Source organism: Mandrillus leucophaeus, unplaced genomic scaffold, assembly GCF_000951045.1.
Source record: "Mandrillus leucophaeus isolate KB7577 unplaced genomic scaffold, Mleu.le_1.0 Scaffold9, whole genome shotgun sequence".
Classification (NCBI taxonomy): Eukaryota; Metazoa; Chordata; class Mammalia; order Primates; family Cercopithecidae; genus Mandrillus; species Mandrillus leucophaeus.
In genome coordinates, this window is record NW_012109807.1 from 3078793 (window position 1) to 3101350 (window position 22558).

General features: G+C 40.6%; 2 protein-coding genes across 5 annotated transcripts in view; one reads left to right on the top strand and one right to left on the bottom strand.

Annotated features, from left to right (window-relative positions):
- The window catches only part of TMEM182 (transmembrane protein 182), an 84214-nt gene extending 73005 nt beyond the window's left edge, over positions 1–11209 (bottom strand). The window contains exon 1 of one of the 3 annotated variants that reach the window (XM_011969567.1): positions 11100–11209. In XM_011969567.1, coding sequence (XP_011824957.1) covers positions 11100–11102 — 3 coding nt within the window. In that variant the 5' untranslated portion in view covers positions 11103–11209. The remainder of the gene's footprint in view (positions 1–11099) is intronic. The other 2 variants (XM_011969565.1, XM_011969568.1) reach the window with 2 other exon arrangements.
- A 17-nt stretch (positions 11210–11226) lies between these two features.
- The window catches only part of MFSD9 (major facilitator superfamily domain containing 9), a 20603-nt gene continuing 9271 nt past the window's right edge, over positions 11227–22558 (top strand). Inside the window, exons 1-4 of one of the 2 annotated variants that reach the window (XM_011969571.1) lie at positions 11227–11584; positions 15752–15839; positions 17067–17110; positions 21127–21256. In XM_011969571.1, coding sequence (XP_011824961.1) covers positions 15770–15839; positions 17067–17110; positions 21127–21256 — 244 coding nt within the window. In that variant the 5' untranslated portion in view covers positions 11227–11584; positions 15752–15769. The remainder of the gene's footprint in view (positions 11585–15751; positions 15840–17066; positions 17111–21126; positions 21257–22558) is intronic. The other variant, XM_011969569.1, reaches the window with a different exon arrangement.

Consider the following 22558-nt stretch of genomic DNA (forward strand, 5'->3'; position numbering starts at 1 on the left):
TGGGAAGACCACTTTTCTACCTACTGTATACCTGCCTGACTAATTACTGTGCAGAGGCTCCTGTTGTCATGACCTCTGCCACCATATTCAGCAATTTGGATGTCAGTATCATCCGGGACTAGACATGAGTTTAATATGCATGTTCCTTGCTCATTAATATTTAGATAGTGATCTTCCCTATATTTAAAACAATACTCAAAGGCATAGAATTAGTGGGTCTGTATTATCTTCACCTGTCATAACTGAGACTATACAGATTATGACACTTTCCCTGGCAAAGACAATGTCCAAGGAGACTCGATAAACACACATCCTTACACTGAAGAACCAGCAGAAAGGAAGGACTCATCTCCAACCAAAAATATATATACATCTCACTATGTATATATATTTTTGTATATGTATATACTGTATATGTATATACATATATATGTCCTACATATATAGGACAGTATATGTATATACTGTCCTATGCATGTTAAGCTTTCAACAAAATACTACAGAATATACCAAAAAAGGAAAAAATAAAAAGAATCTGAGTTCCACTTCCAAGGTGACAGCGTGAGGCGGTCCATGACCCACTCCCCAGTGGAAAAAGTATAACTGACGAAAACCATTTAAGATATCCAACCATTTAAAGTCTAAGTAATTTGTCCTAAAGGCATAAAGCAAATTATAAAACATTTATTAAAGAAAATCTTTTAAAATTCAGTAAGAACAGCAAGAGTTTGTGATATTTGACCTAGGGCCCAAGCCCTTCTTCCTTCCATCAAAAAATATACAAAAATTAACACTAGGCATGGTGGCTCACGCCTGTAATCCTAGCACTTTGGAAGGCTGAGGCATACAGATCATGAAGTCAGGAGTTCGAGACCAGCCTGGCCAACATGGTGAAACCCCATCTCTACTAAAAATACAAAAATCAGCCGTGTATGGCAGCGGGTGCCTATAATCCCAGCTACTCGGGAGGCTGAGGCAAGAAATAGCCTGAACCCGGGAGGCAGAGGCTGCAGTGAGCCAAGATTGTGCCACTGCACTCCAGCCTGGGTAACAGAGCAAGACTCGGTCTCAAAAAAAAAAAAAAAAATTAAACTCAGAAAAGATCAGAGTCTTAAATTTAAGTGCTAAAAGTATAACACTCTTAGGAAAAAATAGGAACAAATCTTCATTGTCATTGGTTAGGCAGTGTTTCCTTAGATATCACAGCAAAAGCATAAGCAACAAAATATAGATAAACTGGACATTATCAAAATTAAAAACATATGTGCATCAAATGACATTGATATCAATAAAAGATAACTCACAAAAATGAAGAAAATATTTTAAAATTACATATCTGATAAGGGACTTGTATTTAGACCATATAAATAACTCTTACACTTAATAATTTAAAAAATAACAATTAAAAAACAGGAAAATTATCTACACTGGTATTTCTACCAACAAGATATACAAATGGCCAATAAACACATGAGAAATGCTTAATATCATTAGCAGTCAGAGAAATGTAAATCAAAACCACAATGAGATACTACCTCACATCCACTAGAATGTGCTATAATCCAATCACAGAAAGTGAAAAGTATTGGTGAAATGTGGAGTCCTTTCTCATACTGCTAATAAAGACATACCCAAGACTGGGTAATTTTTAAAGAAAAGAGGTTTAATTGACTCACGGTTCAGCATTTCTGAAGAGGTCTCAGGAAACTTAAATCATTGTGGAAGGGGAAGCAAACATGTCCTTCCTCACGGGGTACAGCAGTAAGGAGAAGTACTGAGCAAAAGGGGGAAAAGCCCCTTATAAAACCATCAGTTCTCTTGAGAACTCACTCACTATCACGAGAACAGCATGGAGGTAACCACCTCCATGATTCAATTACATCCCACTGGGTCCCTCCCACCACATACGGGGATTATGGGAACTGCAGTTGAAGATGAGATTTACGTGGGGACACAAAGCCAAAACGTATCAGTTCATATTCCCACCAATTCTTGCCACAGTATTTTACTCTTTAACAAATAAAATGACACATAGTTACATGCAGTATACCATAAATGAGAATGGTTATCTTAATAATATCTAGTCTCCCAGTTCACAATCATGTTATATTTCTTCATTTATTTTGAATTTCTTTCTTATTTCTGAACAATGTTTTTTAGTGTACAGGTCTCTATTGGGTCTTTGATTTTATCTCACCCCATTCACCCCATATAAGAACTAAGTTAGCCTATTACAATTTCATGAATGCCAGCAGAAGACATAAGACTACTGGATCAGAGACAAAGGATTTTATTACTCATGACACAGCAAGCAGCATAAACATCAGTATATATGCATGAGTTTTTCATGCCTCTACATCCTATGGAGGTTGTATTAGTCTGTTCTTGCATTGCTATAAGGAAATACCTGAGACTGGGTAATTCATCAAGAAAAGAGGTTGAATTGGCTCACAGTTCCACAGACTATAGAGGAAGCATGATGCTGGCATCTGCTTGGCTTCTTGAGAGGCCTCAGAAAACTTACAATCATGGTGGAAGGCAAAGGAGGAGCTAGGCATCTCACATGGCAGGAGCAGGAGCAAGAGAGAGGGAAGGGGAGGCGCTGCACACTTTTAAACAACCAGATCTCACAAGAACTCCCTTACTAACTCACTATCACGAGAACAGCACCAAGAGGACGGGGCTAAACCATTCACGAGAAACCACTCCCATGATCCAATAACCTCCTACCAGGCCCCACCTCAGAAACAGGGGACTATAATTCGACATGAGATTTGCTGGGGATGCAGATCCAAACCATGTCAGCAGTGGACCCATATGAATGCCATACATCACAACTGAGAAACATTGAGCTTGGGGTATTCATCCCTTTTGTAAGCAGTAAGGAAGCATTTTCCTTGACCAGAAAGGAGACATTACCTCATCTTTCCAAGTTAACAGCTCGAAAATTATCTCTGATAAATGATGAAAATAATTGTCAGAACTTTACCATCTTGGTGCATCCACCATGAAGTGTAGGAGTTCAAAAGAAGGACTGCCTCTGGAAATTTTTGGGTCATATTTATTTCTATTAATATTCATATTTAGTATATTCAAAATGGTTTTGTTTTTAAACTCCAATGTCTAATAGCATATATAAATAATCTTATATCTTGATCTCATACTTTACAACCTTACCCAACCCACTTTATTAGATTTTATAGATGTTTTTGCTGGATTCCTTAGAATTTCTTACATAGATGACCAGGTGGTCTGTGAACAAGGCCATTTTAATTTTTTCTTTCAAATATAAATGTCTTTTATATCTTTCTCTTGCCCCCTATTGCACTCAGCTGGGGCACTGATGAAACTCACTGGGAAGCCACTAGCAGAGATGCCCATGGAAATGGCTTTGGAAGCCACTTGCTGGCGCACTTGGGAGGTTCACTTGGAAACCAGCTGGGTTGCCAAAGGAACTTGGCTGCCTGGATGGGCACCACCAAAAAGTGCTGAGGACTAGGGGCCACTAAGTATCCTGCACTCTACTGGCTGCCACTGTTCACAAGAGCAAAAACAGAGAAAGACAAACAAAGCTGGAAGAGGAGCCCCTTCCTCATGCAGTGTCCCTCAGCACCATCTGCTGACAAAGCTTAACATCATGTGATCTAGTAAAAGAGAAATGTTTACAGAATCCGGCTCCAGTATCACAAAGGAGTACAATGTTGGCTATATGTGGAGCTGAGAGCAATACATTGATAACTGGCATAGTACACACTTCGGCTACTCAGCTTCCAAATACATCCTTCTACTCACTTTTCAACTTCCTTAAAACAACTTAACAACTCTGTTTCCACCCAACAACATCAAATAAAACCACTCTGTTTCCACCAAACAAGAACAACAAATAAAACCTAAATAAAACAACAACAAATACAAGACGTCTCAACATCGCTGGCTATATCAATGACTCCTCGAATTTAGTTACAGTCTCACTGAATATTCTATTAACTAAAGACCCAATTGTAAAGTTAAGCTCCCACACTTGTATATAAAATTATACTTGAAAAGAGACAGAAGAAGAAAACTGTTAGTATATACAAATAAGCATGTATGTATAATAAGCAAAGAGGAAATATGCAAAGCTTTTACAGTCTTCACTTCTGTAATTAGGCATGACATCTTATTTGACACCTATAGCTTCTTTCTTTTGCTGTGTATTTCATATGCCACTTGTTCTCAGTCAAAATATTAGCTGGTCAGCATTTTTATGGCATACAATGATAAAGAAAAAACCTTTGTTCATGAAATACATTACTCTTTAATCATTTTGTCTTTTTTGTTTGTATGTTTTTGTAGATTTCCAGTTACAGTCTTTCTTGCTCGTTGTGTTGCATTAAACTTAATTTATCCTTGGTAATCAGAATCAATTACTCCATCCAGAAGATGAACCCCCCTTTCTTCCTGATGGTTTAGTGGCACGAAGAAGCCAAAATCTCCAGGTGGTAGTCTCATCTTCTTACTTGATAGAACCTTTGCTATACCTCCTGGTAGAAAAATTGCCAGCCACCCTGTGATCTAAGATCTCAGAACTAGTAAAACTGAACATTGTCAAGTTGGGAAGCAATTATTCTGTCAGTAAACTATTAGGTGTAACAGTGAAAGCAGCCACAACCACTTCTACCCCTTAATTCCCAAACCTATATATTCTAGCTTTGGGGGTGGCAGCACTACAAATGGGTCTCTGATTTGAAGCTTTTACTATATACTATATACTTTACAACAAAGCTCCATCTTTTTAGGGTGTTATATCCAACTGGCACTGTACTAACACTTATGTAAGCCATTTCTCCATTCAATTAGGCCAGTCTCTTCTAGGTAATGAGGAATGTAATAATCCAATAAGTATGAGCCCACTGACCTTCTCTGCAGTAAAATGAGTGCATTGACCAGACACAATGCTGTGTAAATTCCCATAGTGAGTCCATAGATGGTGGTGATGCTACAAGCATTACGAATGGAGTAGGCAAATCCAAACCTGGAATATCTGTTTATTCCACTGAGAATGGCTCTCTGCACCTTCTACAACGGAAGAGGTCTAATATAATCAACTTTCCATCAGGTTGCTAATTCATCTCCTCCAGGAAATAGTGGCATAGCAGGGAGTCAGTGTCGGTCTTTGTGGTTGGCAGATTAAATATCCAGAAATGGAATTGGTAAGGGTAAGGCCATGTCATTAAGCCCACGGACAGCCTCTATTTCTGGTACCACAGCTACTTTATTCATGGGCCTATTGAAGAAGCACTGTGAGGATGGTGACCAAAGAGCACATTATTTTGTCCACCTGATCATTACGTCTCCTCTGCAGTGGAAACCTGTTGGTGGGCGTTTACATAAGACAAAAATATCTTCTCCATTCTGTGTTCCTTTTGAGACATCCATCCACATCTTATCCAAACTTCCTTGCCACTATTCTGTTCCACCCAATCTATAAGAAACTGTCCATGAATAGTGTACTTTATTTTTGGCTATCTCTCACTACAGGCAAAGTGGACAACACAGTGCCATCTGGAAGTTTCAACCAATGGGAATATTTTCCTTTACCACCATCCTTTAGAGCCACCCAGTGGAGTGCTATAGTACTATAGCTGTCCGCTCTCAGGTGGCACCAGGATATCATGCAGACCTACTTGTAAATCAGCTCAACTTTTTTTCTTTCTCAGTCCACTGGTTGTAAGGAACTTCCCAGGAGGCCAGGGATATGAATGAAGAGGAGACAATGCAACAGGTGTTATTGTTGAAGGACTCTGGGTCAAGCCACAGGGTTCTGCAACTTACTTATACATTCTGAAATGGCCCCAATCTGAACTTCCATTTGATGATGCACACATACAACCTTATGTCTAGGTGGGTGTGAAAGGCTGAAAACTGGACTCTCAAAAAATGTTTATGTTCTAATCCCTAGAACCTATGAGTGTTTGATTGTATGGCAAATGCTAAAGATTATTTTCAGATGTGATTAAGGATCAAGAAATGGGGAGATTATTTCGGATAATCCAGATGGGCCCTAAATGCAATTACATGTATCCCTAAAAGAGAGAGACAGAGGGAGATTTGGCACATATACAAAGAGAAGGCAATGGGAAGGTAAAGCAGAGAGAGATTTAAAAATGCTAGCCCTAAAGACTAAAGTGATGCGGTTTCAAGCCAAGGAATGCCGACAGTCACAAGAAGACGGAAAAGACAAGAAGTAGATTCTCCCCTAGAGCCCCCAGAACAGCATGGCCCTACTGACACCTTAATTTTCTTCAAGTAATACTGATTTCAGGCTCCTGGCTGCCAATACTGTGAAAGAATAAATTTCTATTGTTTTCAATCAAGAAGTTTGTGATAATTTGTTACAGCAGCTATAGGAAACTAACACAGTGGGTTAGAGAACACACAGTTCGTGATGGAAAACTCAGGCCGCATGGCCACCCATGCCTTACAGTTAGTTGTGCAGTCTCCCCCAGGGCCCAGGAACATTCTAGACGCTTCAAAAGAAGAATATACTTCCACTAAAGCGGGAATATATTTGTTCCAATGTCTTAGAGATCTGTGCTGTAATACTACTGGAGCTTGTCAGAAGCACCAGGCAGCATCCCTACTTGCCACAGATATTATGAGAATCACTGAATATGTAGAATTACAAAGCCCTATCAACAGAGAATCTTGTACTGTCACCTGAACTTGTTGCAGAGCCTTCTCTTTGTTCACCATTTGAAAAGGGCAGACTTATAGGTGATATATCTAGTTTGCTTGAAGTAGTACACTCCTACGTGATATACGTTGCCCCCAACACCCAAAAGAGCCTGCCAAACATGGTGTCTCTTCTTTCATGGTAGGTGGTAAGAGATGCAGTAATCTGTCATTCTCCTTGCAGAAAATATTTGTACATGCTTCAGACCTTTAAATCATCAGAAGCTTCAACATAGGGAGCCCAGAATTTTTGTGGGGTTTATCTCCCATCCTCTAGTTTGCACATAACTTACTCAGTTTCTTAAAGTACTATATCCTGCATATCTGATTCAATCAGTATCAAGTTGTAAATGTACTGGATATACATTTATATCCAGTTATAAATGTTATATAGAATGTTATGTTATATAGAATGCCAAGATAATGAAAATTTCTGTGAACTATTTTGTTATAGCAAGAGGCAGAAGAACTGACATATCCCTGAGGCAATACTGTGAGTATGTACTGTTGATGCTGTACACTAAAAGCAAATTGCTTTTGTTTAGTTTGTCCTTACAAATTAGTATGGACCAAAAACAAACAAGCAAAAATCATTAGCCAGGATGGTAGCTGTTTATCACGTACCAGGGACCATGCTGGTTTCTTCCAGCAAAGGTACATCTGGGATACCAGCCACAGTTGGTGTCATGCCTGATTATGTTTATGATGATGCACAGTCACTCTCCATGATCCACCCTGCTCACAGGCCAAGCAGATTAGGGTTAAATGGCGATGTGACAGAAATGACCACCTTTACTTCTTTTAAGCCTTTTACAGTGACTCAATCTCTCTAATTCTCCCAGGAATGAAGTATTTCTTCCATTTTACTATCTTGGTAAGAAAGTTCTAGGTATTTCCACTCAGACTTTTCTACCATAAAGGAGATCACCCATGGGTCAGAGAGCTAACTGATGAATACTGTCAGTTGTCAAATATTCTATTTCAATTATACATTCAGGAATTCAGGAAATACATTGATCAACTAGGCCCACTATGAATCAGACTTAAGATTTCGTCTATCATCTGACTACTCTAAGCTTCTGTGCAAGAAAGAGTTAACATAGTAGGCCTCTTATTCTTTGCAAGTTTTGCTTAAAGTATTATCGCTTGGCTGGCATCTGGGAACTCAGATTTTGGTAGGGTTCTCACTATCCTAACTTGTAAGAGTGGTACACTGTGTCTAAACTGTTTGTACAAACAATATGGTTTAAACTAAACACGTGCTTTCCTCCAGGGAGTCTGGAGTTTTGATAGGTGCTAAGTGGAGAAGGACCTATATAACCATGCCACAATTAAAACCCCAGGCACTAAGTCTCTAAGCTTCTCTGGTAGACAATATTTCACAACTTATTGCTGGAGGAATTAATGTCTCATGTGAGTCCATTTGGGAGAAGACTCTTGGAGTCTTGTGCCTATTTTCCTTCAGATTTCACACCATGCAAATCACTTCGCTGATTTTTCTTTGTATCTTTTAACCATAATAAATCTTAGCCACAAGTATGACTATACGCTGAGTTCTATCTCCTCACGATTCATTGAATCTGAGAGGAATGGTCTCAGGGACTCCCAAAATAGCTCTACTTTGACTGGTGTGGCAAAGTGACATTTTGGGTCCCCAAGAATTAGTGTAAATTCAGAGCCAGAGTTTAGTAATGCCCCCAAAGAACTGGTTATTCCTTTTCTTCCCAATGCACAGTCACTCTGCTAAATGGCTGAAGGTCCCTTAGGGGAAAGCTAAAAGGAAGATTTATGGAATGTACTCATGTGAATGCCATAATATCCTTCCTCAAAGTTACCTGGACTCCCCTTGAATCAAGGGACTGTTTTTGAATTGAATTATGTCTAGTAATTGTGTAACAGGCTGTGATTCTTTTGTGGTAAGTCAAATTAGGTGCATTTGCAACAGACACCAGATGTAATATGTTAGCTTGTGCAGCTGGGGGCAGCTCTAACAGTTTACTCAGTTGGCTGAAATTTAGACCAACTAAATTTGTGGTACCAGATCTAGAGTTTATTCTGTTATGTAACTTAATCAATTCTCTGGTAGGCTTTCTGTTTATTTCATTCCTATGATACTATAGTCAATTAGCCATAGTCAAAGATCCCTGCAGGTCAAGGCATTCTGGTGACTGGTACATTCCTGCTGACCTTAAAAGTACATGTGTCCACCTTGTCTTTTAAGTGCTGTGACCTGGCCTCTGATAATCTGGAAATCTTATCCTCACATAATAAGGGAGCTTATCTTAATGGTGGTATCCTCCATGGCTACACCTGGCCTACAAAAGACAGCAATAGCAAATCTTATTTTTCAGCAAAACTGCAAGTGCATCTCTCACTAACACATTCCTCAGTGCCTTAGTGCAGGAAGTGCCTTCTTGGCCTCTTCGTGGAATAGATTTGAGTATTAAGCTTGCAGGTCATACACAATAAATCCACTCTGACATTGTCATTATTCCAAAACTTTTGGAGTCCTTTATCCACATTTTGCCAGGAAAACTGTGGCATCTGAACATCATTAAATGTAGGCCATCATTGAGTCTAAATTTCAGCCAACTGAGTAAACTATTAGAGCTGCCACCAGCTGCAAAAGCTAATATATTACATCTGGTATCTGATGCAAATGCACCTATACTAGTGAGTTCTGCCTAATTTAGTGTTATATTTTTCCCTTTTTTTTGTCTAACACTCTTAGAAATCTCTCCCCCACGTTTCTAAAGTTTACATTGGTTATATATTAGCAGAGACTTCCAAATCTTTTTTTTAATTATCATTATTTTTAGACAGAGTCTTGCTCTGTTGCCAGGCTGGAGTGCAGTGGGGCAAGCTCAGCTCACTGCAACCTCTGCCTCTTGGGTTCAGGCAATTCTTCTGCCTCAGCCTCCCAAGCAGCTGTGACTACAAGCGCCCACCACCATGCCCAGCTAATTTTTGTATTTTTAGTAGACATGGGGTTTCACCATGTTGGCCAGGATGGTCTCAATCTCTTGACCTCGTGATCCGCCCACCTTGGCCTCCCAAAGTGCTGGGATTACAGGTGTGAGCCACCGTGCCTGGCCAATACTTCCAATTATTTTGGTGTGTATGAGATGTCCTCCTAGGTTATAATGTGTACCTATCACCAGAGCATGCTAAAATTTCACCCTAGCTATGTATTTAGTAGCCACAGTGAGCGGCTTTAATAGGTTAACATGAGCAGCCCCTTCAAGGCGCCTTTCCCAGATGAGCTAATCACAAAATTTCAAGCACAAAAAGACTAGTTTCCTCAGCTATAGGAGAGCAAACTAGTTCTCCTGCAAAGGAGTCTCAGAATAACTTGGGGGTTCAAGATTGACAGTTTCACCTGGATTCAATTATATGTCTTAATTCTAAGTATCAGTATTCCATTCCTCCCTATTCAGTGCCCCCTCCCATGAGAAACTTTGCAACACTGAATTTAACAGATCTCAGAATTTAGCAACCTACACAAGTAAATTGAGATTTTGAGCAAAATCTCAGTAAAATGTCAGACTCTTCTCGATCCCATAGTAAAAGAGGAATAACAAGTTCTAAAGAAAAGAGGGGCTGGTCACTATTGTTAATATTTATTACTTACCATGTGTCATGGGCTTTGCTAAGTAATTCAAAGGCACCTTTTGGTGCCGTTCACTCACTTATTTCCTTTCGTGGCACTCAGAATAAACCCCAAATCTCTGTTAAGGCCTTCTGGGTCCTAAATGGTCTGCACTCCTGCTGACCTCTCAGTTTGATGAGGAAGTTTCAGCCACACCTATCTTCTTTCCACTCCTCTCAGCTTACATGTCACCTCCTCCAAACTGCTTTTCTAATGTAGCTCACTCCCCCACTTCATTACTTTCCACATCAAGACCGTGCTTCTATATATTATTTATCACTATATTATTTTACTTATTGTATGCTTTTTTATTGCATGTTTAGTATTTTTATTTATGTTTATTTACTGCGTACTTATTATTTTTACTCCATGAGACTGTAACCTCAACTCAGGCATAGACCATCTATGGTTTGTTCACATTGCAGTGCACCAGAGAAAGACCTTAAGAAGCATATGTAGAATTCTCACACCTCTAGAAGTTGGCCTACATTATTTCCTACTGCTTTTTAAATAGGCAAACGAAAGCTTGGAGAGCCACGTTAACGTATTCCAGGTCTGTCACAATCAACTGGTAGCCACAGTCTGTGGATCTTCAAGCTGGAGTTCGTCACCTCCTAGGATAACTCCGTAGGAGGAAGTGAAGCTCATTACAATTCCCTGCTGTCCTCCAACCATAGGGGCAGCAGGGTCTGTACCCAGAGGAAACAAAGAGCATCACAAACTGGTCTCTGCTTACCATGTTGATAACGTGCCCAGTCCCCACCTTGCCTGGGACCAGAACTCCAAGCAACAGCACCAGCCGCGCACCCGCGGAGCTGCCAGGTAGCACCCGCCCCCTCTCTCTGCGCAGGCGCGCTCCTCCTGCTTCCGCTGGGGGCGGGGCTGGGCTCCCGGGGCCGGTAGGCGGCAGCTGCTGCTTCCGACCCCCGGCAGGCGCCGGTATGGAGCTTGGGGGTCACTGGCACATGAGCTCGGCCCCCAGACTGGTCTCGGAGATCGCAGAGCCGCAACAGGAGCGGAAGACAGGAACCGAGGCGGGGGCTGCCGACTCCGGTGCGGTCCGAACCCGCCGCTTCCTGCTGTGTCTCTACTTGGTAGGCTTCTTGGTGAGTGCGAGCGTGGAGCTGGGACCAAGTGCTGACTGTGTTCGGGCCTCGGGACCCAGGCGGTTCTTGGAGCTCCCGGGGAGCTCCCAGGGATTGGGAACCCGCAGTTCGCCTGGCGAGTGCCTCACTACCTATCAAGCTCCACTCATGCCGCATCACCCACTTCAGTCTGCGTCTGGTCACACTGCTTTATTGCCGCTCCCGCGTTCGCTTGCTCCCCGTTCGCGGAGCCTCTTCCCTTCCCTGCCTTTAAAGAAGCCCTGGTACCAGCCTCAGGTGTGACCAGGTGTTAAATGCTGTGGCAGGTGCAGCTTTTGCAGGGCGGAGAACAGGGGCTTGGGCAAGCTTGGAAAAGCCCAGCTGCTGCGCGGCTGCTGGTGAGGTAGGGACACGCAAACCTTTTTACCACAACGGGCAGGGGAGGCCGCTGTTGATGACCCCGCTTGGACAGATTTAGGCACATTTTCACTAGGGTTCTTGGTTGACTTGAATATTAAAAAACGCAGATCAGAGTGAATTTTACCGATCTGCCTTTCGACAAACTGCGCATTGCACAGCATAGGTTTGGTTTCATCGTGACGTGTGTGCGTGTGGTTTGCTTTTTTACCAGAACAGGCTGGGGAAGCCGCTGTTGATGACCCCACTTGTACAGAATTGGGTGCATTTTCACTAGAGCTCTTGGTTGACTTGAATGTTTAAACACGCAAATCAGAGTGAATTGTATCCATCTACCTTTGGACAGTAGGTGTGCATTGCACAATGTAGGTTTGGTTTCATCATGGTGTGTGTGTGTGTGTGTGCACGCGTGTCCACGCGTGTCCTGGTTTGCTCCCTGAGTGCTAATTTCCCACGTAGAATGGAAAGTTTAGTAAGCTGATTCATGGCATTTCTGAACACCTGGCATGTGGTAGGTGCTGTGGAGCTCCACTGTTGTAACCCACAGTTCTGCCACCGAAGAATTTAGTCTTACAAGTAAGCTGATGTTGGTAGTTTCTGGGCCATTATCTGCAAGAACCCTAGATCCACCTCTGCACTCCTCCCTTTCCAAGGCTAGGCCTAATTCAGTAACCCTGGGTGTGAGCTAATCCAGTATCTTGAGGACAAGGGAGCTGAGATAAGTGTCAATGGGAGAAGGCTACCTTTGAGGCCTTGAAGATAGTATCTGATGGCACTGGGCCCTGGCGAGGAGGAGTCGTTTTCTGCCCAGATGCAGGTCAAGACCACCACTTCTCCCAGTCTCATGCACTCTCCATGCCCCCACCTCCATGCAACGTGTTCAACCGTTGGTAACAACTGTATGTTGATAATAGTTAATGTTAATAGTTAAGACCATCATGAAAGCATGTTCACCAAATTGCTGCAAGCCCAGAAGCACAAGGCCTTCAGGGAGGGTGGCTTTTTAGAGAGGATTTCTCTGCCTCTAGGGCCATTGCAGGACCCACCCTCCAGCTCCTTGCCTTTAACTTCAGAGACTGGCACTCCTTCTGTCCACTATCCTTGAATCTATTAGTTCATTCTCGGTATGGGGATGCTTAATTCCACTTTTCAGTCTAGGCACCTAGAATTCACAACCAGTGAGTATGGGTGGTTCTTGGAGAGGAGTTGGCTGACATCCAGCCTTTTTAGATATGGGTCCCAAGCTACTGCTGTCCTATCTCAGAAGGGACTTGGGCTGGTTCAGCCAGATGAAGACATTCGAGCCCTTACCTGGGAAGTCCAGACTAGGGTTCAGAGAATTTGGAAATGAAAGTGACTTAGAATTCAAAATGGTTTTAGTATTAGAATAAAAAAAGCAATTCACAGATCATCTGTTAAGGTCCACTTTCCAATACAGATTTGAATATTCACAATTTCTCATATGTTTTCTTTATGCTGTGCACTTGGCAAGTCTAATCTAGCAAACCTGATACAGAATTTTAATAACTTTAATAATGTATTCAAGAGAAGCATTAGGTGTCTCATATCTTACGGGAAAAGTTTATGGTTTCCCAAAAGTTGAGAGAGTAGGGATTTTTTTAATGGAAAATATTATAAACAATTAAAATATATGAAGCTTTATATGAAAGTCAAGTAAAGCTACCTAATAGGTGACTGTTAGGTAACATCTAAGGAATATTATACATAATTTAGGTGGTTTTTTTTGACATATTTAGGGATGTAGAGACCTAAGATTCTTGGACAAATGGTTTCTGAATGGGAAAGGAAGGGAACAAGATTAGAGAAGTCATTTGCCAAATTGTTCTGTTTTAGCAGTGTGTGTCCTTCCAGGCTTTAATTTGTTTAGGAGGGAAGACCAAGATGACCCTTGAGGCCCATTTTGTTTAGGATGCTTAGATGGTGATGAGATCTATTATTTCAACCACTTTTTTTCCTCCAGATACTTGGTGAGATTTGTTTTCCATCCCATCAGCTTCATTCAGGTGATAATTCATTTTTGTTGAGATAGTCCAATCATCAATAATTACTGGGGTTCCTACCCTGAAAAGAGTCCTGAAACTTTTGAGTGTACATATTCATCAATTTTTATTGAAAAATGTTGATGTTCAGTGAAAGTTTAAGCGGCCCCTTCTGACATGATCTTTTTGTGAAGTGGTTACATGCACATGACCAGCTGCCAAATGCAGTGATTTTGAAGAAGCTATGGATTCAGAGGCAGAAAGGAGTGGCCTTTTATAGTAAAGGAGAAGACAATTTTAGAACAGAACTTCCTGAGAGGAAAGATTCAGTGGGAGGTCTCCTTGGAAGAATATAGTATTTTTCAGACTTACCACGTGCTAAAGTAATACCAATTATTAGTTATTGCTTTTGTGTCTGTATTTTCATACTTACCTTCCATAGATCTCAGCCTCCTGACCTAAATATTTCTCTCCATCTCTTATTTAGGATAACCATTTTATTAAATGATATGTTGTACTGGGACTTTTTTTTTTTTTTTTGGAAAAAAAATGTTATTGGACAATCAAGTTTCCTTTTCTGAAAGATCCAGAAGATTCAGGCTGCTACATTTTGAGTCTTTTAAATGTATAAACATCAGTGGGCTGATGAGGTGCAACTGACAGCAAAGCCCAAAAGAAACTGGCTCAGACCCAAAGGAAATTTTAAGTAATCACAATATTGAAATAATAAACCATCACTCTGGTAATGTAATTTTAAGAGCTAATTACAGTCACTTGATATTAGATAACAGGGTCATCTAAAGATGTAACTGTGGAAAAGGCCCACTGAAAAGAGTATGTGGAAATTTATGTATCTATAGTTATATGAATGCACAGCTACCAGGACAGGAAAGGGGGAACAAAAGATTAACTCTGAGCTCAAGGAAAATACACATTTCATGTGAGTTCTTTCTTTCCAACTAACCAGGTTTACGAAAGAAGGAATTCAGGTCAAGTATAATGAAAACTGTGTGTGTGCAATGTTTTTTCTCGCACTAAACCAACTGTAGCAGGTAACCTAGTGAAGTGAGAATAAGAACAAAATTAAAGGAAAAGTTAATAGTCTGTCTATTAACTCAGAATACCTAGCAAAAAGGACCTGTACTTATCACCAGAACTGAAGAAGGCAGAAGACGTGTTTGAGCTTACATTGTTTTATCAGGCCTTTCTCAAGCATTATGCCACTTAATGCTCATCATACTTCTACCAGGCAGGTATTACTGTTCTACCCTTTGCAGATGACAACACAGAAGCTTGATAACTTTAAGTAACTTTCCAAAGACAGATGTTTAGTAAGTGATGGAGCTGGAATTGGAAACTGTCTGCCTGACCCCAAAGCCCATTCACTTTCTGTGACTTAGCTGCAAAACGTTGGCCTTTCCCCAGTGCACCAGCTTTTTCCTTCCTGCTTTACTGAGCCTTTCTTCTCAGGTATTCTTTTATAAGCTTATAAACCACAGGTCCTAGGACATTAGCCACTTTCACCAACTCCAGAACAAAACATATTTTTAAGGAAGTATTAGTTCACCAATAAATACAAATTATGACTGCATTTTTTCTTATGACTTATCCACAGAAAATATGGGTTTTGTTTTTTTTTTTTATCTGTTTTGTTTGAGGAACTTCTGTAGCATATCCTCCTCGATTGTAAAGTTAAAATGGATCCCAGGTCAGACTAATCCAGGCATTTGCAAGTGGCAGCGGATTTGTATGGCATGCTATGGTATCCAATTATGATTTCTTAAAAATTTTAGATACTGGTTTTAATTTTTAAATTAGTTTAAAATTTTAGGTTTCCTAGTTTGAAAAATACTAATTTGAGTCCATCAGCATTTATTTTGTTTTAGGATTTGTTTGGTGTCAGCATGGTTGTGCCTGTATTGAGCCTTCATGTCAAGTCCCTTGGAGCAAGTCCAACCGTTGCTGGAATAGTAGGTGAGTGGTCAATACTGCTCATTTTTAGAGCACTGAATTTTAAATCCTCTGAACCAAGTACCTGAAAACAGTTCAGTCGTGTAGCCAAATTTTATCCAAAGGTAAGTGGGAAATGAGATAAAACAAATTTCCAGAATATTTTAAAATAGTACCCTATAGCAAATGCAATTCCTTTTTTTCTACACGACCTATGTTCAGAGAGATTTTGAGGTTTGAGCACTATAACCAAGTCCCATGCCACTAGTGGCAACAGGTACTTATGGAGCCTCTGCAAGGAACTGGCTGTGTGTGTAGAAGAGTAGGTATATGTGGACTCCTGCCTACAGGAACCCTTAAACTAATGTTTAAGACCAGGAAAAACATAATCTGCAGAAATTATATCCTGTGGGAAAGGGTTTGGGTGAACATTAGCCAATTAGTTGCAAGCTTCTCACACCATCACCAACACATCATAGAGACTGTAGGGTTTCTCTGCCTGTGCAGCATAAAAATTCTATGCAGAAGTCATTGATCTACCAAAAAGGCAAGAGATAGCAGGGCTTCGGACTATGCTAACTAATGAGAAATTGTTGAGACTAACAGCTCTTGATCATTCACAAGCCACACGAGCAAGTGTTTGTAGATGGTCTTGTACATAATATTTGTTAAATCGTGGTCCAAGCCATGATTTGTATTTCCCTTGACAAATGTATTTGTAATTACACTGGACCACCCAGCAGTGTGAAGTTTTTTGGGAAAAGCAGATGGGGCATGTTGCATGATAATGGGGGTAAAAGAACTCTGTAAAAAAAATGTAAGTTCTTTATAAAATTAAATCATTTTATAAAACCATTAAACGTTAGAAACATAAGAGACAATGTTAAGATTTTAAGGCTTAGTAGGATTTTTCCAGAATTTACGTTTCTATTCCCCTGAGTACTCTCTATGCTGTTTCATAAGTTGAAGCTACACAATCTCGTATGATGGAAGGACAATCATACAGCGTCCATAAGGTCACCTTTTGCCTTTGTTCTCTCTTCTGTTTACCCTCAATTTTTTGAAAACCTTTTATTAGAAATTGTATTACTTCCATTTTTCCATGTAGAAAAAAAAAGACGTGAGATAATTTAACACAAAAAGGTCTCTTATCGTAATGTTCTTCTGTTGGTTTCTGTGTAATTGTTATCACATTAATCCATTTTTGTGATAGGTCTAGCTGATTTTATTGTTACTGATATGTTTTTACAGGCTCCTCCTATGGCGTTTTGCAACTCTTTTCTAGCACGTTCGTGGTAAGTTATCTTCCATTGGGTGAAACATAATCACGTGTCTCATCCATCACAGATGTAGTAAAATTGGGGACTTGAAGTTTAGCAAAAAGTGATAGATTTGGGATGAGAACACCTTTAAATTGTAATATGTTCTTCCTATAATTCCCTACATTTTACGGGCAAAAAGAATGTAAACAAAAGTTGTTACCAATTTTAGGCCGGGCGCGGTGGCTCACGCCTGTAATCCCAGCACTCTGGAGGCCGAGGTGGGTAGATCACGAGGTCAGGAGACTGAGACCATCCTGGCTAACACGGTGAAACCCCGTCTCTACTAAAAAAAATACAAAAAAATTAGCCAGGCGTGGTGGCAGGCACCTGTAGTCCCAGCTACTCAGGAGGCGGAGGCAGGAGAATGGTGTGAACCCGGAGGTCGCACCACTGTGTTCCAGTGTGGCCAACAGAGCAAGACTCTGTCTCAAAACAAAAGTTATTATCAATTTTGTTATTTATTTCACTTCATTGACAGTAATCAAATCCATTTATATTTCTGCTATTCCATTTAAAGTTGTGTAGTTTGAACTCAGTAAAAGCTTTTGTATAAGACTTAAGTGTATAGACAGAAGGGGACATTTGGATTGGCTGATTGTATATCTGCAGCATGGAGTAGAAAGATCCAGAGGTGGCCAGGCATGGTGGCCGGCACCTGCAGTCCCAGCTACTCGGGGATCGCTTGAGCCCAGGAATTCAAGTCTAGCCTGGGCAACATAGTAATACCCTGTTTCTAAGAAATAAGAAAGAAACACAGATTCAGTGGTGACCTTGTCACTGCCCTACTTCTGACCACTCAGTTGTTTGAATTTCAGAGACCTTACCTGATCGTCCCCTTCCCCTCCCTGTGCAGTCTACTGTGATCACTCTGGTCTGGAGACCTCAGTGTCCAGTGGTTCAGGCAGGTCAGTAGAATAGCCTGTTTAGTCTCACAATTGTTCAGTAGTGACTTTGGTCTCAATAGCTGACCTGGGGGTCTCATATTTAAAGAACACAAAGTGTACTTACATTTCCCGAGAGTTGCTTCCTTGTAAAATACATTTTTAAAAGAAATTCAGTCAGATTCCATAATAAATTCTTAAATAAGTAAACAACTACTTCCTGATTTATCTTTTATTGAAGTCTTTCTTATATTAGATTTCCATAACAATAATGGTTTCAGCCTCATTTACACTTTATAGTAACCCAGCAAAGTAGTTAGGTATATTCCTTTTATATAGGAGGAAATTAAGACCAATTAAGACCCACATAGGTTAATTTGACGAAGCCACCTAATCTCAGTATGTGGACTCTAAGCCCATATTATTTTTTTTTCTAGGAGTCATCTGTCATTGCCTTAATGGTAATAAAACGGTAAATAGGTAACTAGAGTTATCAGGTTGTACAGGAGAGCAGTATACTTGCTTGCCAAGCAGAATGTCCTATTTCATGTTCTTTCTTGTGAGAGAAAAGTTTGAGTTACATCTTAGTAAACACCTTTTCTCTTTAATTGTAAACTCGCTCCCAAAAAAGCTGATGTGTGTATCTGTTAGCGCTATTAGGCCATAGCGTATGTTAATTCTTTAAATGGTTTCTTCTTCTGGACTCTGGTCTTTCTGAGATACAGACCAGGCTGACTTGCTCAATTTTTTTTGTACTCTTATCAGAGCACCTGGCAATAGTTAGCACTTTATGAATGTGAATTTTTATTGCTAACTATGACTCTGCCCTTTTTTTCAGATTTTCCTTTGTTGTTTTATGTTTGTACTTACATGGAACATTTCATATGTCTTTTAGCTGAAATTCAATGAATACCTTTCTTAGAAAGCCTTAAGATACAGAAATGCCCAGTTAAAATTTCCTTTTTAACCCATACTTTTGTAAGCACGTATTTTAATTATAAATTTTACAAAAAACATTTTAATTTTGAGAACAAATCTCTATAAAGAAAAAGTATGTTCTGTCAGATTTGTCTAATGTTTTTAAATAAATGTATTTTAATAAAAAATGATCCATTTATTAAGTACCTGTGTGTCAGGCCCTGTTTTGAGAACTTTATTTCCTCTAATCCTTATAATAACCAGCCTCAGAGGGTGGTTGTGGTTCTTTAATGACTCATTTTATATTAAGCGTATGGAAAGTATTGCGTGGAGAAGGTAATCTCTGAGGCAGATATTATTATTCTTGTTTTACAGGTAGAGAGACTGAGGCATAGAGAGGTTAGCTCCTGTGTCCGAGGTCATGGTGGAAGGAATGATGAGTTCAGCGTTGAGCCCAGGCAGCCAGGCTCGGGGTCCAGGGTGTAACTCCCAGATTATCCCACTGCCCTGTGAATACAAGGAGGCTGGTGACCCCTTCCCCAGTTCAAAGGAGTGTGGGGAATTTCTAAGATTCATTGAAATGAAAATTGGGGATTAGGATTGAAGACACCTGTAGGAGGATGACAGTATTTTGGAAGATTTACCTTAAAAATATTTTATAGAGGAAGTTTACATCCTTATGTGAAGGGATCTTTCGGGTCCTTAAGAAAAAGATAAACATATCAATAAAAATGGGGAGAGGGCATGAACAGGTACACTTGGCAGTTAGCATGGAGGAGTGGCCTGCTGAGATTCCTTCCACGGTTAGTGGAGAGGGTGAGGAATGGTTGTGGAACATCGCTGAGGAAGGAGGGACGCAGGAGCCAGCCTCAGTCGCCTCCCAGCCGGGACTAATGGAGACCAGCCCATTGTACTGGAACTGGGGGTCATCCAGGGTTTCATACAGCTGGAGGGACCCTGTTCTTAACCCTTTTACACCGTGCTCCATTGATAGTATACTGTTTGGTAATTGTTGTTTTAAGGCAGTGACTTTTTTTTTCAAACACAGCTTCACTCAGAACGTCAGTATGTGAAATGGCAGGCGTCCTCCTGGGCCACCGCTGTGGCCTTGCTCAGCATCCTTACTTGCATAAAGTGTTCAGAAGGGAGCTCTGCCGGGCAAGTTTCTGAGGCTTCCCAAATGTGGGAATTCTAAGGAGCAGAAATGCTGCCTTATGTGCTTCTCTCGAGAGGAAATGCGAATAGTACACAACCTTTTAAAAAATTATCAAGAAAATAGGCAAACATAATTTTAAAAGATGCTGCTTAACCAATCTGTAGATTTTAAACATTGACAGTAACAGTGCTGGTTGAAATAAGGGGGATTGGAGACTGTTACTGTTCTAATTACAGTATATATGGGATTACAAATCTTTCCAGAGAGTAATTGGTCAGTATATGGCAAATGCCTAAAAAAAATGCTTGCATAGAATTGGAGCAACTCTAATTCTAGGGATTTGTTCCAAGGGAATTTTTAAGGGTATCTGTGGAGAGTTTGCTATGAAGATGCTTATTGTAGCATTATTTATATTTTTGACAAATTTTTAAAGAGCAAAAATCTAACAAAACAGTTTGTTAAATAAATATTGGTATGTAGTGGAATAAGGAATATAATTAGAATGGTAACAAAGGCAAAGTTTTAATAACATGGAATGATGCTTAAGTCATATTAAGTGAAAAAGCACGTTACAAAATAGAGCATATTGTATGACCATTTTGTTAAAATATAGGTGCATTTGGGATTATGAGGTATTTTTATATTCTTCATTTTGTTTTTCAGTATTTTCTAAATTTTTAAAAAATGTACATGGTATCTGAAGAGTATGGTTGTGTAAAGTAATGAGAGTGAAGAGAATGAGGCTTTATAAATTATACTTCATCATCTCTCCTGCCTTTCTTAGCTACCAGATCATCAGACTTTTTTGTTTGTTTGTTTTTGGACAAAGAAAAATACGTTGTGTTTTTCCATTCACTGTGTGTGAAGATCAGAGAAAATAACTTACTCTGACAAATGGCATCATGGAACTGAGCATTTGAGGATCTGACACTGCATCTTCTAATGGTTTCCCCTGGTCACTTTGTTTTGGTCATTTGCGTGGTAGTAGTTGTTACTGCGGATGGGGTCAAAGGGCTTTTTCTTGCTTTCCTCAGGGCTGCTGGAGCGATGTGGTGGGAAAACGGTCTTCCTTGCTGACTTGCATTCTACTCAGTGCCCTGGGCTATCTCCTTCTCGGAGCAGCCACCAACATGTTCCTGTTTGTCCTGGCTAGAGTCCCGGCAGGTGAGTGACTTTTTTTTTTGTTTTTTTTCCCCCCCAAACATAGCTTCCTCCAGAACCTCAATATGTGAAATGGCAGGCTTCCTCCTGGGCCGCCTCTGTGGTCATGCTCAACATCCTTCCTTGCATAAAGAGTGTTCAGAAGGGAGCTGTGCCTGGCAAGTCTTTGAGGCTTCCCAAATGTGGGAATTCTAAGAGGCAGAAACGCTGGCCGTGTGTGTGTGTGTGTGTGTGTGTGTCTGTCTGTCTGTCTGTCTGTCTGTCTGTCTGTCTAAAGCCTGTTCCTGCTGGACATTGCCTCTTTGATTAGCACTTACATAAAGTGCTCATTACAATGGCAATTGTGGCTATAAGTGACACCAGCAGCTGCTGGCCGTTGAACATTTAGCACGGACCAGGCACTCCGCTATCTTGACCAAACCTGGAGTTGTACTTGACGGAGCCCCTTGCCCCTCAGAGCCTGTCAGCGTGGATGATCACACTGCTGTACTGGGACTTGTCTCCTTCCTGTTGATCTTGCTTTACATCAAGTCAGTAAGAATTTGTGAAGTGTCTTTGGCCAGCACTGAGTGTCCCGCTCTCTCCCTTGGTGAGCCTGTAGTTTTGTAACTGGGCTTCCTCACATCAAATTGGGATTCACCTCTTTAGCTTTCCTGTGGCCTTCTTCTGTCTGACTGTCAGTTAGGGGGGACACTGGGATTATGATACAGCAGCTCGTGGGTGAGTTTGCTACTTCTAGACTGGTCTGGGCTGTTTTTAACATTTCGAACTAGCTTTTATTTTGTCCATTTTTTGAAACACCTCCTGTGAATGCCGAGTAGTGCTTGGTGGGTAGATTATTCCCGTAGAAGCTCTTTGTTCTCTCTTTGCCATTCTTAGCAATTAGAGGAGTTTCAGTGTCTCTCTTACTGTACCTATCAGAGCACTGGCAGGCTTTGCTACCCTGCTCGACAAGTCGGGGCACTGGGCACCATCCCGAGTTTTGTTAAACTGCTCGCTTTTAATTGACTCCCCAAATAAATAGAGCATCAGATAACTCATTTTAACATAGACGTGATGATCAGCTGGCTCACCTGGGATTTCCACACCGTTTCTGTGGAATATATACTTTTTTCATGTACTCTGCAAGTCTGCAGAGTTCAGCCTCCAAAGTTCTTAACCATGCCTTTTTGTTGACTAGATAAATGCTTTATGAAGGTCTTTGCTTGAATGTGGTCAGTTGTCTTTACAAACCCCAGTACCACACACAAAATCCAAGTGATAGCCATTGTACGTGCATCTGGTGTTGAGTTTATTGTTCTTGGT